General features: G+C 49.0%; 1 protein-coding gene across 2 annotated transcripts in view; it reads left to right on the top strand.

Moving 5' to 3' along the window:
- Nucleotides 1–12,741, top strand: part of NDRG1 (N-myc downstream regulated 1) — a 42,848-nt gene extending 30,107 nt beyond the window's left edge. For both annotated transcript variants that reach the window (XM_065895574.1, XM_065895573.1), the window contains exons 10-15: nucleotides 1,473–1,529; nucleotides 2,356–2,407; nucleotides 3,640–3,687; nucleotides 4,808–4,843; nucleotides 9,634–9,685; nucleotides 12,560–12,741. In XM_065895574.1, the coding sequence (XP_065751646.1) occupies nucleotides 1,473–1,529; nucleotides 2,356–2,407; nucleotides 3,640–3,687; nucleotides 4,808–4,843; nucleotides 9,634–9,685; nucleotides 12,560–12,741 (427 nt within the window). The remainder of the gene's footprint in view (nucleotides 1–1,472; nucleotides 1,530–2,355; nucleotides 2,408–3,639; nucleotides 3,688–4,807; nucleotides 4,844–9,633; nucleotides 9,686–12,559) is intronic.
- Nucleotides 12,742–17,817: the final 5,076 nt, after the last annotated feature.

The raw sequence follows: 17,817 nt of genomic DNA, 5'->3' as shown, positions 1-17,817 counted from the left end.
GGAGGGATTATAAAATTAATATAAGATGCAGCCCCTGAGCAAATAGATGAACAGAACAAGGGTGCCCAGTGAGGGCCCCTGGGAAGTCAGGTGCCTCCTGGAGTTTTGAGTGCTTTGCGAGGAGCTGAACTTCTACTCCAGACCACCAGGGGCGCACGCACGAGTGGGAACAGTCACATCGCAAAGGGTTTGCGTCCATGCCTGTGCCAACGCTGACCCTAAGGAAGGCCCGGATGTGGGGAGAGCTGAGCGGGAGGGCAGCAAAGCACTGGGAGAGGACGGGAAGAATCCAGGGAGGCTGCTGGGAAGCGAAGGAGTCACTCCAAGGATAAGGACACATGAGCATGGCGTTTGGCGAGGGTGCAGCCCTCTTAAGGATACCTGAGTGCTGGTCTGGGGCTCAGCTAGGGGAGGGGACAGCTCGGGGCCCCTGGGAGCAGCCAGGGGTTCTGGAATCTCCAGGGAACTCAGCCTGCGGCTCCCACAGAGTGGGCAGGAATAAGCCTCCTGGGCTCTGTGTCTCTCACATGTTAGTAACTTGACTTTATGAAGGGCATTCGTGTCCCTTTCCTCTTACCCTCCACCCAGCCTCTCAGTGCAGGGGTGACTGGTAATGGCCCCAGCGTGTAACCAAAGACACGGAGGCTGAGTGCTCATTTATTCAGCAAGTGCTAAGTGAGGACTGGAGAGGGCAGGCTTTCACCTGGGCAGTGGGCACCCAGAGGAGACGAGCAACAACCCCTCGCTGCCCCACATGTTGCAGGGACGAACTGGTGCCTCTGAAAAGCCCTATGATGAGGGTGCTCTCACCATCATTTCCTGCTGAGGAAGTGAAGGCACAGAGAGGTTCGGCATCCTGCCAAAGGTCACACAGCTAGGAAGCAGAGGAGCGTGATTTGGATGCAGCCGGTCTGGCTCCGGGCTGTGAGCTGGGAAAGGGTGTCTCATGGTGGGAGCTGCCAGGCAGGGAGAGGCTGGTGCCCGTCTGCAGGGGAGAGTAATGGACCCACACTGGGTACAGTGGGAGACCATGGGAGGGTTTAAAACGAGGGAGTGAAAGGATCAGGTCTGAGTTCTAAAGAGTTGGTTTGGTTACTATGTAGGGGACTCAGAGTTGGGGGCGAGAGTGAGAGTGAGGCTAAGAGAAGAGGCTGGACACCATTTGGGAGGTAGAGGCTCCTACGAGGGGGGACGGGAAGCAGGGACCCTCTGTAGAGGAGGGTGTGATTTGTACATAAAAGGAAGAAAGCACCTGGGGGACAATGAGGTGGGGTCCATGAGTCCCGCTGTCTCTGAAGCCACTTCTATGGACCCAGAGAGGCTGGGGTGGGACCTCACACAGCTTGGGATGTAGGTGGGTGTTTGCCAGAGGGGCCAGTGCAGGAGCTTCTGGGATTGGCTCGGTGGGAGGGGCTTCCTCCAGGGGAGGGTCTGCCGATGTAAAGGTATGTTTGTTTGTTGTTTGTCTGTAGCCGGCGGGACCTGGAGATTGAGCGGCCGATGCCCGGAACCCACACGGTCACCCTGCAGTGAGTTGCCCTTCTCTCCTGCACCGTCTCTTTAGCTGTGCTTACCGTTGCCCGCAGCACCTTAGTTCTGAGTTTGGCAGGACTGCCCCCCCTTGTGCTAGGACAGCCCAGTCAGCGAGAACTGCATGGATTCTGCCCAGGGATTGGGCACGGCCCAGACTCACTCGTCTTCCCCTTGTGCAGGAATTTGGTTTGTAGGGTGTCCCTGAGAGCTGTGGGGGGAGCCTTGGACCTCGAACAAGGAATGCCAATAACCACAACTGGACAGCATTTATGAAGCACCTGCTCTGTGCCCAGTGCTGTGTGAGGCTTTGCTTCACAGAGCCTGGCGATGAATAAGACATAGGACCCACCCTGAAGTGCCCTATAGAGCTAGAAGGAAAAGACAGTTGTGGGTACAGCCACCTGGATTCCAACAGTAACACTAAGTCTTTTTATAGTTCCTTAAGTGAACCGTATTATTTGACACCTGAACTTCGCACGTGCCATTTTCTATGTCAGGCATGTCGTTTTCATCTCTGTTTTTGATTGCTGGCAAAGTCCTACTCATCCTTCCTTACGGAGAGGGTGCTTGAAAATAAAACATCAGGGCATGGAAATTCTCTGGCTGAAATTCATACTAAGGTGTAAATGACTACTAACCCGTTTTTTCCTAAGAATAAAGCAGAGGATAGAGAATGAAGGTAGTAAAAAGAGCCAAAGGTACTGGGGAAAACAAAGTCAATTTTTTTTTTTTTTTAATTCTGGCCCCAGCCTGGCAGGGCTGGGGGCATGAGAATCTCTCAGTGAACCTTGTGTTAACTCCCCCTTGTCTCCCTGCCCCCAGGTGTCCTGCTTTGTTGGTGGTTGGGGACAGTTCTCCTGCTGTGGACGCTGTGGTATGTAGAAATCAACCACTGGTTTCTGTGCTTAACTCAACGGTCCAATTCTAGTTACCTTGGTATGAAGTCTTCCTGCCCACCCTCTTCCCCTCCTCTGCTCCCATCAGGGCAAGTGACATCTTCTAGATGCCATATTGGCCTTTGGTCAGAGGGTCCAGCCACCAGCCTCCTTCCCTGGTGACTGCCAGCCCTAGTTGCTTGGCAGTGGGACCTCTGTCTCCTCTCCCAGGCCCCCTCACCTGCCGATCTGCCTCCCATTGGCTTGTTTATACGGGCGTGTTTCTGCTTGGCTTCCTGGCCAGGAGACTGTCTGCGTGTTTGGGAATCAGGTGGAGCTTTCAGACCTGGTTGGAGCCTGATCCATCTGATGGGGCAGACAGGCCTCTGGGGAGAGGGGCTTAGGAAAGGTTTTCTGGCTCATTTCACCCCTTAATTCCCACCTGTGATGTGGTAGAGGCAAAACGGACTCCATCTTTCCAACACCCCCATAGCCGAGGACACGGGAGACTTGGGGGCTAGTGGGCAGAGTCCTAGAGTAGTGACATGCCTTGTGCAGTAGGCTAGAGCAAGGTCAGCAAATGTTCATTTAGTAAAGACCTGGGGTATCCAAATGAACCATGAATTACTTGCAATCTAGTCCACTGGACATAATCATAAGATGCATCAATAAAGATATATTCTTTATGTTAAGGGAGGTGATAATTCTACCATAGGCATTTTGAACATCACACGTTACGGGTGGGTATTTTGCCTACTTCTAGATGCACTTTTAAGAGGGTCATTGACAAACTGAAGAAAGAAACCATCTTGGTGGATATGATTTCATTTGAAGAATGGTTGTTGGGACTGGGGTTGTTGAATCTAAAGAATTACTGGAAGCAGCTGGTTAAACAAGCCCATTCATTTAGTAGCTGTTTCTGGAGCACCTTCTACATTTTAGCTAATCTTCACAACAGCCCTTTGAAAAAGATATTATCCCCATTTTATTGATGAGGAAACTGAGGCTCAAGGAAGTTAGGTAACTTGTCCAAGGTCATATAGCTAGTGATGGTAGGGCTGGAATTTAAAGCCATATCTGTTGAATCCCAAAGCCCACATTCTTTCTTCCATGACAGTAGGAATACTGGAGCTCCTGGTGATGGTGGCAGAGTGGCAGGGAGAGGGGGAAAATTTATGACTTTGGCTCCAGGTAGACAATTTGCAAATTTCTTCTCCCTCTTCTTGTCTAGGTGGAGTGCAACTCGAAACTGGACCCAACGAAGACCACTCTTCTCAAGGTACAGGGAAAATGATGGAGGGTTACATTTGTTCTCTCAGAAATCCCTAAGTTTCCTGCAAACTTGAGTTGTGCCTGATTATGGCAAAGCTGGTGGTCAGAAATCACAGAAATGGTGAATTAATGTGTCTGTTCACAAACATCTATTGGGTGCTAGCTGGTAACCCAAGGCTGCAAAGATGAGGGGATCCCTCTCTGGCACCCCAGGAGTTTACGGGCTGCCGGCCATGGTGCTCTGAAGAGGGATGGATAGGGATTGTGTGGGTGGGGCCTGATTCTAGACAGCCTGTCCCCACTGCACCACCCTGCCCTGCTGAATGGGCCCCTGGAGTTCTGTCGCTGCATTCCCGTTGGGCTGAAGGCTGCCCCAAGTTAGCTGACCTTGAGGCTAGCCCTTGGGATTTAGTCTTGAGACTCTGGGCTATAGGCTGGCCACAGCCCCACTCAGTCTCACCGAGACCTTCCAGTCCTATTTCCTCATCCTCACCTCGCTGCCCAAGTGCTCCAGAACCCTGGGCTTTGGATAAATATTCACACATGCCTGGAATGGCTTTAAGCAGTGATGATGGCTTTGGGTTTGGTGATTTACTAGCAACTCTGGAAATTATAGCATTTACCAAGGGTGGCCAACCAGGAGCCCCATCAGGCCTGAAGCCTTGAATCCTGCAGTTTCCTTCTGAGGGGTCTTTAAAGAGATTGTGTGTCCAGGGCCTCGTGCAGTGAATGCTTTCCGGTCAGACAGACCGTGGCCAGAACTTTGCAAGTTCCTCAAGTTCTCTCTGGCCCAGTTTCTGCCTTTAAAGTGGGACAGTCGTCCCTTCCAGGGTTTTGGGGGAGCAGAGAAATCATCTACGGGGCCTAGCACAGCGCCTGGCCTGTTGTAAGCTGCAAGTAATGGTTGCCAAGAAGGCGGAGTTTAATGCCGAGACAGATAGTAATCAAAGCAGGCGTGCCAGGTGAGGTGGGTGTTTCCCCACCTGTAACATGTCTAGGCCCCCCCTCAGCAAGGCAGGCCCGGGGCAGGGCAGCGGGCAGAGTGGATGCCCATTTGGAGCTGGTCCACAGAGCCGGCATCCCCTCCACGTGAGGCCTTTGGCACTAACCAGCTTTCTTTCTCCCAGATGGCGGATTGTGGCGGCCTCCCACAGATCTCCCAGGTGAGTTACACCTGTCCCCGCTCCCCAGGTGGAGGGCACTTGCCTCTGTGACCCGTTACCCCCCTTTCCCTCACTGCCTGCTGGCCGCCCACCTTGCTATTACATCTGATGACACATTTGGACCTGCTACCGTTTATGAAAGGTGCTTGCATGTCAGGACTTGCTTGGTCGTCCCCCAGAAGCCCCTGTGGAGTAGTTGATGCTGGCGTTCACAGGGGTGAAGGGATTTGCCAAGTGGACACAGCTTGGCAGTCGCACACCAGAATCTAGGTGTGCCTGACCGCAAAGACCAGAGGCTTCCGCTGGAGCCACAGGCTCCTGTAGCCCAGGGGCAAAGCAGGGAGCGCAGAGAAGAGATGGACCAAAGGGTGTGTTTCTGTGTTTGTGTGTGTGTGTGCATGCACATGTGTATATGTATGTGAGTATGTATATGTATACGTGTATGTGAGTATGCATGTATACGTGTATGCATATGTGTGTATGTATGTATATGTGTATGCATGTGTGTATGTATATGTATATGTGTATGCGTATGTCTATGTATACATGTATGCATATGTGTGTATGTGAGCATATATATGTATGCGTGTATGCATATGTATGTATATGTATACGTGTGCGCATATGTGTATGTATGTATATGTATACGTGTATGCATATGTATATGCGTATGTGTGTGTATGTCTATGTATACATGTATGCGTATGTGTATATGTATACGTGTATGCATGTGTATGTATGTTTATGTATACGTGTATGTGTATGTGTGTATGTGAGTATGTATATGTATACGTGTAATCATATGTATGTGAGTGTGTATATGTATACGTGTATGCATATGTGTGTATGTGAGTATGTATATGCATGCGTGTATGCATATGTGTGTATGTGTGTATATGTATATGTGTATGCGTATGTGTGTATGTGTATACGTGTATGCGTATGTGTGTATGTGTGTATGTGTGTATGTGCATACGCGTATGCGTATGTGTGTATGTGAGTATGTATATGTATGCGTGTATGCATGTGTGTATGTATATGTGTACACGTATGTGTATGTGCATATGTATACGTGTATGCATGTGTGTGTATGTATACGCGTATGTGTGTATGTGTGTGTGCATATGTATACGTGTATGCATGTGTGTATGTATGTATATGTATACGTGTATGTGTGTATGTATATGTATACGTGTGTATATGCATATGTGTATGCGTATGTGTGTATGTATATGTGTACACGTATGTGTATGTGCATATGTATACGTGTATGTGTGTGTATACGTGTGTGCATATGTATATGCATGTGTGTATATGTATACGTGTGTGCACATGTATACGTGTATGCATGTATGTATATGTATGTGTGTACACGTATGTGTGTGCACATGTATACGTGTATGCATGTGTGTATGTATACGTGTATGTGTGTATGTGTGTGCATATGTATATGCATGTGTATGCGTGTACACGTATGTGTGTGCACATGTATACGTGTATGCATGTGTGTATGTATATGTATGCGTGTACACGTGTGTGTGCACATGTATACGTGTATGCATGTGTGTGTATGTATACGTGTATGTGTGTATGTGTGTGCATATGTATATGCATGTGTGTATATGTATACGTGTGTGTATATGCATGTGTATGCATATGTGTGTATGTATATGTATACGTGTACACGTATGTGTGTGCACATGTATACATGTATGCATGTGTGTGTATACGTGTATGCGTGTACACGTGTGTGCACATGTATACGTGTATGCATGTGTGTATGTACGTGTATGCGTGTACACGTATGTGTGTGCACATGTATACGTGTATGCATGTGTGTGTATACGTGTATGCGTGTACACGTATGTGTGTGCACATGTATACGTGTATGCATGTGTGTATGTATGTGTATGCGTGTACACGTATGTGTGTGCACATGTATACGTGTATGCATGTGTGTATGTATACGTGTATGTGTGTGTGCATATGTATATGCATGTGTGTGTATATGTATACGTGTGTGTATATGCATATGTGTATGCATATGTGTGTATGTATATGTATGCGTGTACACGTATGTGTGTGCACATGTATACGTGTATGCATGTGTGTATGTATGTGTATGCGTGTACACGTATGTGCGTGCACATGTATACGTGTATGCATGTATGTATATGTATGCGTGTACACGTATGTGTGTGCACATGTATACGTGTATGCATGTATGTATATGTATGCGTGTACACGTATGTGTGTGCACATGTATACGTGTATGCATGTATGTATATGTATGCGTGTACACGTATGTGTGTGCACATGTATACGTGTATGCGTGTATGTATATGTATGCGTGTACACGTATGTGTGTGCACATGTATACGTGTATGCGTGTACACGTATGTGTGCGTGCACGTATAAACGTATCGTCACTGTAGTGTGTTTGCTGCACAGTAACTGTCCCCTCCAGGTCTCCACCCATAAATACCCGCCCCCCCACCTAACAAGTGAATGAATTTTTTATCTCTTCTTATAATTTTCTATCAGTACAGTTTTGCACTCTATCTTACTATGAAATATTTTGTGCATTTTGGGTTGTCTTTTCCACCAAACTGTCCCCTGACCTTCTTTCTCCCTCCAGTCCTGAAAGGGACTTCAGAGCTTCAGTAATCCAGCGATTTCTCAATCGGATGTGTGCCTTTTTCTAGCTCTAGGTGCCCCCCCGGTCCTGACAAGTCCCACTGAGCTCCCTGGGAGCCTCGCTTGCAGAGTGGGCAGGCACAAGTGGCCTCGGGTGGCTCTCTTAACTTCTGTTCCCAGTGTCTCTCTCTGCTCCCACTGGCAAAGAACAAATTATTTTCAACTTTTTATCTGCTGTTGTGCTTTGCCCAGTTGATAGCTGGAGTAGCCAGAGAAGGGTGGGCTGTCTCAGTTTCTAGAGGGAACAGATGGCTTTCCAGTAGAGCCCTGCTTAGAGGTAAACAGGATTAATACGTGCACACTGGTGACTAGTCCGTCCACCCAGGCCGCTCGACACTGCTACTGAGACAGTGCCACCTAAGCTGGCTGCAGAGGAGGGGCGCCATTTTTCTTTCCACCTACACTTCCTTCCTTCCTTTATTCCTTTCTCTACTTGAAATGAGAAAAATCTAACTCTATCCTTAGTTAAAACACGTTTTATATGTCATGGCAGGAGCTGAGCTAGCCCAGGCTCCCAGGAGAGCAGCCCAGTGAGGACCAGTAACTGTGTAATCCCTCCTCCTCCTGCCCTTGCAAGTTGGGTGTGTTTTTACAAAGGGCGTTCCCATCCTTCATTCCATTCAATCCTTGCAACAGTCTTTAGAGGAAGGAAGAGCATGCATTCTGTCACAGTCACAGAAGGGAAACTGAGGCTAACAGATGGGAGAGATTGCCCTTGGTCACCCAGGGGAGCCGAGTTTGGGCCCAGATATTCTCCTTTCCAAGCCTGTCCTCTTGTTTCTGTCCGCCATGTTGAACACAGATGTCCCTGCAACTCTCGTCCCCTTCTTACCATCATCACGTGACCCCCAGAGGCCAACTGCAGCACAGGCTCTTCTTTAAATGTCATTTGTCTCTTTGAGAACAGTGGCAGGAGCTGGTGGAGGTGGGCAGGGACACTCCCTCCCCGATGACCGCTCACCAGTGAAATGAGAGGGTGTGAGAATAGACCCAGGACATTGCATTTAAGAGTTGGAATTAGGGCTTCCCTGGTGGCGCAGTGGTTGAGAGTCCGCCTGCCGATGCAGGGGACACCGGTTCGTGCCCCGGTCCGGGAAGATCCCACATGCCGCGGAGCAGCTGGGCCCGTGAGCCATGGCTGCTGAGACTGTGCGTCCGGAGCCTGTGCTCCGCAACGGGAGAGGCCACGACAGTGAGAGGCCCGTGTACCGCAAAAAAAAAAAAAAAAAAAAAGAGTTGGAATTAATTAGCCTGCGAATATGGCCTTCACCTCCCATTTAGATTAAATTTTTGAGTGTAATTGGTAGAACTGGGTGTGTTCTCAGCATTCCCAACTCATTTTACTTAAAGTAGCCCAGTTGATTGATTTGTCTGTTCACCTATCCATCTATCCATCCATCCATTCATCCATTCATCTATTCTTCCTTCTTTGACCATCTTTTTCTTTCCTTCCATCCATACAGCCTCTCTTTTCATTAATCTATCCATCATCCTTCCTTCCTTCTTTCCATCGATCTTTTTTCGTTTTCATCTATCCATTTATCCACCATCCTTTCATCCAGCCAGCCAGGCTGAGAGTAAACTGTTATGGGGTTTGGAAAGCCCTGGGTTAATATACAAGACCACTGATTAATCATAAGACCTTGGACGGATTATTTATCTCTCCAAGTCTGCTCAGCTGTGAAACATATATGAAGATGGTACTAACCTCGTAAGGCTGTTGTCGGGAAGATGAGATAATGCTGCAAAGCCCTTAGCACAGTGAGTGGCTATTACATTCTAGACCCTGAGTTGGACACATCACTTTATCCAATGATGTCTTCTTTAGAGAAGCCCTCAGGAGTAGGTGTGGCACTCTGCCCATATTTTAGAGGTGAGAAAACTGGCTCAGACAGGTCATGTAACTTCTGGTCAAAGCTAATTTTGGTCTCCATAATTATCCCATAGTCTTTCCTTTCCTTTTGTGTTTTGTCCTATCCACCTGAGGTGGCCTTGTATCTTGGGCCAAGCTCTTTAACGAAGGTGCCCACAGGCATGGCTGCATGATCTGGACCTCTGGTGACTGACAGCACTTCCCCTCTTTTCTCTTGCAGCCGGCCAAGCTTGCCGAGGCCTTCAAGTACTTCGTGCAGGGCATGGGATACAGTGAGTATGGCCTTTCCTGGCAGGCGGTGGGTTGAAGGGTAGGTGTGGGAACTGGAACCAGGTTGGGATGAGTACAGTATTCTGTATCACCTCGGCCAGCTTCAGGCTTTTTGCAAACTGGGCAGGTCAGGGAAGAAGTATTTAGGTGTGTGGAGGATGGGCCGCAGGGCAGGGGTTCCCGTATCTCTTCATACCACAGTGCCTCATTCTCCCTCCATTGTTGAACAGAAGCTGTTTCACACCAGGGAGTGTTTTAAGGTTTAGGTGAGGATTACCCCTCTGAGCACAAAGAAGACAACAAACAATAAGACCATGAAAATCTTTTAAATTTTGATTACATACTCTCTAAGAGACTTGTAGTGATGGTGGCGATGCTGGTAAAATGGCAATGATGGTGGTGGTGGTGGTGATGACAGATTAATAAATCCTTTATTTTTCTCTTATTTAATCATCACAATAATCCTAGGAGATACTCTTATCCTCATCTACAAATGACGAAACTGAGGCTTTGAGAGATTAAGTAAGGAGCAGAGTGGGGATCTGTGAAAGTCCTTTGAAAAATGTAAAGCTCTGAACAAGTGGGTGATAAAGCCACTTACATTCAAGACAGAGCATGTCTTTGCTAAATCATTAGGTTTGGGAATTGAAGGTAAATAGAAGCACAATTAACGAACTTGGAGCTTCTTGCGCTATGAGTATCGTTCATTTACAGACATTTATTCACAGACACATTTTCAGAAGTGCGGTCCCGTGACCAGGACAGGCAACACCAAGTGTCAGCGCACTGCTGGGCAGCAGCCCCCTTTGGTATATGTCAGTGTGTCAGCCACGGTTCCGGCCCCGATGTGGCTCTTTGTCTGCGGCCTGGAATTATAATTCATGTGCCCGCCTTCACAAGGAAGTCTCAGCGTCTCATCACTCCCCCCGCCCCCCATTTTTTTTGCTGAGGCTTAAACTGTTTTTGCTCATTTAAAATAGTAACGTTATGTTTGGTCAACTGACTGCAATGCGGTCTTAAGGTTGGCCTCAGCCGTGTTTAGTTTCTGGAGTGGCTGAGAGTGGACGAGCCTGATTTACATGCTTCGGACAGGATCCCTGTCCCAACGTGCCCTCTTCCATCTACTCGTGGGTCTCCTGCCTTTCCACCCTCTCTCCCTCCAAGAAAATGTGCAGGCAAAGGCAGTAACTGGAGACGGCCTTCATTTACCTTGCAGCCATGAATTGCAACTCGTTTGTCTTGGACCTGCCCTGGGTTTAGATTTCTGCTTTGAAAGTGCATTCTGGGGAGAAAGGAAGTGAAAGGCAGGCCTTGTTTCCCCCCCGCCCCCCACATAAGCTTCTATTTCCAGAAAGCTGAAGCATCCTGCAGGTTGTAGGGAAAGACAGCAGAGAGAGCTGGAGGCATCAACTAAAGACAAAGGAATCATTCACTTACTGAGTGCCTGCTCAGCAGCGGGCCAGAATGATGAGCCCTCAGCATCCATGACACCGTGCTAGGGTCACCAGAGCCCTGCAAGGTCAGTAAGCCCCCAGATCTGGGGTCAAGAAATAGGGGCTCAGAGAGAATATGTGAGCAACAGATACAGAATTGATCCCATTTTTTTCCGGATTCAGCAACTAGCTCTGTAAGAAGAGGATTCGGTACAGCAAGAATGAATTCTGTCTGTGGGTGTCTGCCACAGAAAGCCAGGACCTATGCCCATTGAGTGAATAGTGTAACCCTTACATGCCTGTGTATTTATCAGCTGCCTCAGTGTGTGATATCCATTATTCAATATGGCCTTGGCAATGATGCTTCAGTCGGGTGGTGTAGTAGTTTCCCAGGGCTGCCATGACAAATCTCCACAAACTGGGTGGCTTAGAACAACAGAAATCTATTCTCTCACAGTGCTCCAGTTCTAGAGGCTAGAAGACCAAACTCAAGATGTGGGCAGGGTCATGCTCCCTCCAAAGATTCTAAGAAGAATCCTTCCTTGCCTTGTCCCAGCTTCTGGTGGTTGCCAGCAGTCCTTGGCTTGTAGCTGCATCACTCTGACCTCTGTCTGCCCTGTCTTCACATGGCTTCTCCCCGTGTGCACCTGTGTCTCCTTCTCTTAAGAGGAAACCAGCCATGGCATCAGAGTTCACCCTAACCCAGGGTGACCTCATCGTATCTAAATAGATCTGAAAAGACCTTATTTCCAAAGAAGGTTACAGTCTGAGGTGCCGGTGGACGTGAGTTTGGGGGGATGCCATTCCACCCAGTACAGACGGGGCGATTTTTTGTCTTCATTCCACCTTGTAAGCCACCTGCTGTGTTCAAGGGCATTTTAAATCCTTTGGAATGGACAGTGCCGTTGATAGTACCTGGGAGCTCGCAGGTTTCCTGAAGGGAGAGACGACAGCTGACCACTCTGTGTGGCCTTGGTTTCCAGCCTGTGGCATGCAGGGATTAGCCTGGCCAACCTTGAATGTCCTCCCCGCTCTGGTAATTGTTGGCCTTACAGGGTGGTGGACACACACCCCAGCGCTGCTACCAGGGTGTCAGTGGTAGTATTCCCATTTTATGGGGGGGGCCGGGGGCTCAGAGAGGGACACTCCCAAAGCCCCAGAGCTGGGATTCAAGTAGCGGGTAGCAGGCAGAGCTGGGATTCAGACCAGCTGTGGGTTCACGCCGCTGTGGGATCGTAGCAAGTCCTTACTCCACCTGGGTCTTGCGCTCCACCTCTGTGGGCAGAGACAGAAACGATGCGGAGCCCAGCAGCCGGGTGGCTGCGAGGATGGACAGGAGCAAAGGTGCCCAGGCGGGTGGGGCGCACAGCAGGCAGCATCCCCGGTGTGCAGGTGCTTCCAGCGCTGGCCCATCCCCTCACGGGTCTCTCTCTTCTCTCGCAGTGCCCTCCGCCAGCATGACGCGCCTGATGAGGTCCCGCACAGCCTCGGGCTCCAGCGTCACGTCCCTGGAGGGCGCCCGCAGCCGCTCCCACACCAGCGAGGGCGCCCGGCTGGACATCGTCCCCAACTCCGGCGGCCCCGGGAGCAGCGCAGGGCCCAACTCCACGGAGGTGTCCTGCTAGGTGGCCTTGGGGACGGCCGCCCCTGGACTCTGGGATCAATCGCTGTAGCTGCCCCTCCTCCGGCCCCTCCCCGCCCCTGCCTGCCAACCACATGTAGCTCGGTATTAATCCAAAGCTTATTTTGTACGAGTGAGCTCTGGTGAGGACAAAGTGAGATTGGGTTTGTGGAGGGCTCCCCTTCCGGCGAGGGCGGGGTGGAGTGGACCAAAGGGAAAGAAGCATCTCAGTGTCCTGTTTCCACTAGCGAGCGGCCTAGAGGCCACTGTCTTACCCTCCCTCAGAGACACCAAACTGCCAAAAACAAGAAACAGAGCAAACACTTGATCAATCCAAGGCTGGGCTGACCTGAGCATCCTGGCGCGAAGGAACGTTTTGTTGGAAGCCCAGCCCACCTACTTCCTGTTTCCTTTCCAACTAAAGAAAAAACAGACCCAGTTTCTGGAAACCAAACCCCTTCTGATTTGGAGAGGGGGAGAGGGGGGAATGGTGGCGAGCTCTTTTAACAAAGCCAAACAGGAAGCGGGGAAAGAGGTGGAATTTATGCAGAGGCTCCGAAGTGTTTGGAAGAGCAGATCTCTGTTGTGAACTTGAAGAAGTAGATTTTTAACGTCGGTGCATATATACACTTTTCAGTGCCGATGCCAGAAGCCTGTTTTTCTGGCATTTTTTTAATGGACAACAGAAGCAGGTGACAAAATCTCCCAGTTTTTCAAGGAGACGGTCTTGGCAAACATTTGGTATCGGGGGTTTGAGGCTTTGATTCTGCTGCCTGCCTCTTCCTCCACGTCGCCTACTTCCTACCCCAGATACATGGACGAGTGATTATTTCATTCATGGGGGAGATCACGTAGATTTGTAGCTGCTGCTTTGAAATGGAGGGCCGTGCCTGGCTGTGATGCGTCTCCATGCAGCGGCCGGGGGAGGGGGGCGGGGGCATTGAGGTGGGCTGGTATTTTTGGTTATTAGATGTAAAGGATTCCTCGTGGTTGTGATGGAGTCCAGTGCAGTTGTGATTTCAGTTGATCCCATCAGGTTCCCAGGAACCATGTGTGATTGAGTTAAATCTAGCTTCCAATCTTGGACAACCCGGGTTGAATCTGAACTTGACTGCCAAACATTTCTGACCTGGTGACCTTCCGGGATCTTCAGATAGAACTGTTCGCTCTTGTAGGGGGTGGGGATTCCCTTGGGGAGTGGTGGCCCAGAAGATGCAAGGATTCTGGAATGTGTATTCCATGGGATTTCCTTCCCTCTCCCGCCTTCCCCTCTACCCTGCCCCTCTAACCTCTCGCTGAACGGGGTGGCACCACTGACATTTCTGGGCAACGTCAGCGTAGCTGTCAAGTTCCTGTACTACTTACTGCCTTTTGATTTTTACTTTGGCTAACCGTGGATCTTCTTATAGGAAGTTTGATCAGAGTGAAAGGAACATTGTGACTCAGCCGCCGGGGCCTGGTGGTTACTGGGAGGAATAGTCAAGCCTTCTAGGTAGCTTGGGGGAATAATGACTCAGTTTATCTGCGACCTAGCCCCTGGGAGGCAGAAATGGCTGAATCAGAACAAGAAACTGTTGTGTACAAGTCTTTCCAGAGGAGTTTCTTAATGAGATATTTGTATTTATTTCCAGACCAATAAATTTGTAACTTTGCAGTGGCTTGTGTCTTTTTCCTCCGCCTGAGAGGTCGTGCATTGGGATGGGTCTTTCCTTACCTGGGGCTTCCTAGCACATGCCCCTCACCTTTGGAATTCTTTGCTTTACAGCATCCCTGTCCAGTAAAAATGTAATACGAACCACAGATGTAACTTCAAATTTTCAAGTATCCACATTAAAAAAGGTAGAGACAAGTGAAATTAACTTTAATCATTTAACCCAACATATCCAAAATATTATCACTTCAACATAGGATCAGTGTAATTATTAAGGTATCATGCATTCTTTTCTTCCTACTACGAAATCCAGGGTGTGTCTTACGTCACAGCACATCTCAATCCAGACCAGCCCTCGTTTCAAGCGCTCAATAGCTGCATAATACAGTGATAAGGGGATCAAGGTTTTCAACCTGTGATCAGAAGGAAACATCTTTTTTCACATTTTATTTTTATTATAGAAAAGCATGTGGAAAGACCACCCAGTGACAATCCCTGCAATGCTTCTGGCCCTTGTATTTTAAAAAAAAAATGTAGACACAACAGGTTTCAGTACCACCTCCCATTTCTATTTAAAATCAGTTTGAAAGTTACAAAACAGTTGCAAAGATAGTAAGAGGGTTTCCATATACCCCACCTCCAGTTTCCCCTGTTATTATCATCATCTTATGCTGCTACAGTGCATTGGTAACAGCTAAGAAATCAACACTGATCGATTACTATTAACTAAGCTCCATACTTTCTTGGGATTTCACTAGTTTTTCCCTGTTGTCCTTTTTCTGTCCCGGGATCCCGTCCAGATACCAGGTTACATTTCGTCATCACGCCTGCTTTGCTTCCTCTGGCCTGTAAGAGATTCTCAGACTATCCTTGCTTTTGATGACCTTGACGGTTTTGAGAAGCCCTGGTGGGGCATTTTGTAGAATGGCCTTCAATCGAGGTTTGCGTATGTGGTTTTCTCATGGTTCAGTTGGGGTTCTGAGTTTTTGGAATGAAGACCCCGGAGGCTCAGTGCCATTCTCATCACCTCGTGCTGTCAGCATGATGGACCAGCGTGATTTAACACGGATGAGGTTGACTTTGATCGCCTGGCTGAGGTCGTGTTTGCCAGGTGTCTCAACTGTTAAGTTACTTTTTCTGCTTTTCCATACTTGTTCATTCTTTTTGTTTTGTTTTGTTTTTGCGGTACGCGGGCTTCTCACTGCTGTGGCCTCTCCCGCTGCGGAGCACAGGCTCCGGACGCGCAGGCCCAGCGACCATGGCTCACGGGCCCAGCCGCTCCGGGCATGTGGAATCCTCCCGGACCGGGGCACGAACCCACGTCCCCTGCATCGGCAGGCGGACTCCCAACCACTGCGCCACCAGGGAAGCCCCATACTTGTTCTTTGGAAGCGAGTCCCTAAATGCAGCCCACACTTAACACGCCCCTCCTTTTTAAACAACCATCTTACCGTTTATTATATTGGTTTTTTCTTCACGTACCTTGAAGAGTTTCTTAGCATAATTAGCTGTAAACGCCGTTGCAGCCTACATCATCATGCAGCAGGCGCCTGGGCAGGGAAGGAGGAGGTGACCGTGTGCGGTGTGCACGTCAGGAAGGGTTTTAACGCATGAAATACAGCACATAACTGCAGAAGAAACCACTGATGGTGAAGTGTAATTCTCCAAATGTTCCGATTGTGTGACGTTTCTTTACTAAATAGTGATGTGGAGGCAGGTCTCAAGGAAGTGATGAGCATAACAGCAGTTCGAGAAAACTGCCACAACTGTGGTAAGAAAAATACATGTGATTTCAACTGGTGGCATTAGGGTTTGTGGCCCACAATGCCACACTGCAATTAGAGATGAGTAAAAACAAAGATTCATTTCCCCCCATCCAAGCACACAACCCCTGAATTTAATCCATGGATCCCTGGTCCAAGGACCCGAGGTTAAGGAGCCCTGCTTTCGATGCAGGAGGAGAAGCGTGTAGGCTCACCCTTATTCTCCATTCACAATAAGGGCCTTTTCTGTGACGGATCCTGTGTGAGAGTCAGGAGCAAAGGAAAGGCAGGCATAGAAGAGCCAGCAAGGAATCACCATGGCAGTGGGTGCATATGTGGCACAGAGAGCCCCTGGACCTGCCACGATCAGCTCCTTGGAGCTCAGGCTTCCAACGAGAGAAATGAACGGTTGCAGGTGTTTGCATGTATCAGATGCTATTTAGAGATGGTTTGCCCAGAGGCTGTTTTGCCAGCTGGGGATCTATTTCTGATTTCCTAGCTGCTTATTTTGGTTTCAATCCCCAGACCCTTGGGTGTCGGCAGCAGCTGGGAGACCAAGTGTGCACCAAGACCAACCACGTGCAGGCTCTATAGGGGCAACTGAGGCCCATCTGCCACCTTCCTCATTCCTCTTCTCAGACACCACCTCACTATTGGTCACTGGATGGGTCCCTAGATACAGCCTAAATCCATCTTGGGCTTCTCAGGCTGCATGGAAACCCTTCAACTGTGTTCCACATGGAATCCAAGGGCAGAGGGGAAGCTTGTCCTTATGGGTTTGGAGATGGGGTTAGGGAGGGGGCCCAGTGAGCAGACGAGCCTCCTTCTTTCTAAGAACAGATTTCCCTGCATCTCTAAAGCATAAACCGATGGGATCCTTGACCTTCTGGTTCTTGGACCTGGAACTAAACGGGTCTTTGTGTCTTTCAAGGGTAAGAATTGAACGGGACCAGCTTGATTCACGTGTCCAGCCGCTGTCCAATCAGCTATGAGCGTAAGAGCATCTCGAGATAACTGTCACCATTGTGATAATATATGTGACTTCAACTGGTGACGTTAGGGTTTGTGGCCCACCTTTAGGTCAGAGAGACGCTACATTGCAATCAGAGGTTAGTTCACACTACTCCCATCCCCTCCCTCACATACACACGGCAGGATTCCGAGTAGTTGATGTAGCTGTAGCCGGTGAATTGCTATGTGCTTTGCCATTAAACCCACTGACAGCCAAACTCACTGTTGCAGGAAAGGCCCTTCCTCATTCCTGCTCCGAGAAATTTCCTGAACACCCCGCCCTCCCCAGGAAGCACTGACCATATGACCTCGTGACAAGGGCACCCTGCAGAGAATGCATCACTAATAATAGTAATATGTAGCGTTTATTATAGTTTCTTTTCCCTTTTTATCTTTATCTGCTTCACAGATAAGAAAGCCAAGGCTCACAGAGACGAAATGGCTTGTGCAACCATTTCTAAAATGGATTACGTCCCTCTTGTCTGGAAAACAGCTGGCTGAGAACATGACTAATGCAGCCACCTATTGACGTCTTGGGACTGTAGAACATTGGTTAGTTCCTGGGACTAATAAACTAGAGGACCTTGCGGCTTTTACTGCCCATGGGGACATTTGTCCCTCCATTAAGTAGTCCCACCTAGGCGGTGACCAGCCT

The sequence above is a fragment of the Phocoena phocoena genome, chromosome 17, assembly GCF_963924675.1.
Source record: "Phocoena phocoena chromosome 17, mPhoPho1.1, whole genome shotgun sequence".
Taxonomy (NCBI): Eukaryota; Metazoa; Chordata; class Mammalia; order Artiodactyla; family Phocoenidae; genus Phocoena; species Phocoena phocoena.
The sequence above is the reverse complement of the archived record's forward strand: the minus strand, read 5'-3'. Positions and strand labels throughout refer to the sequence as shown.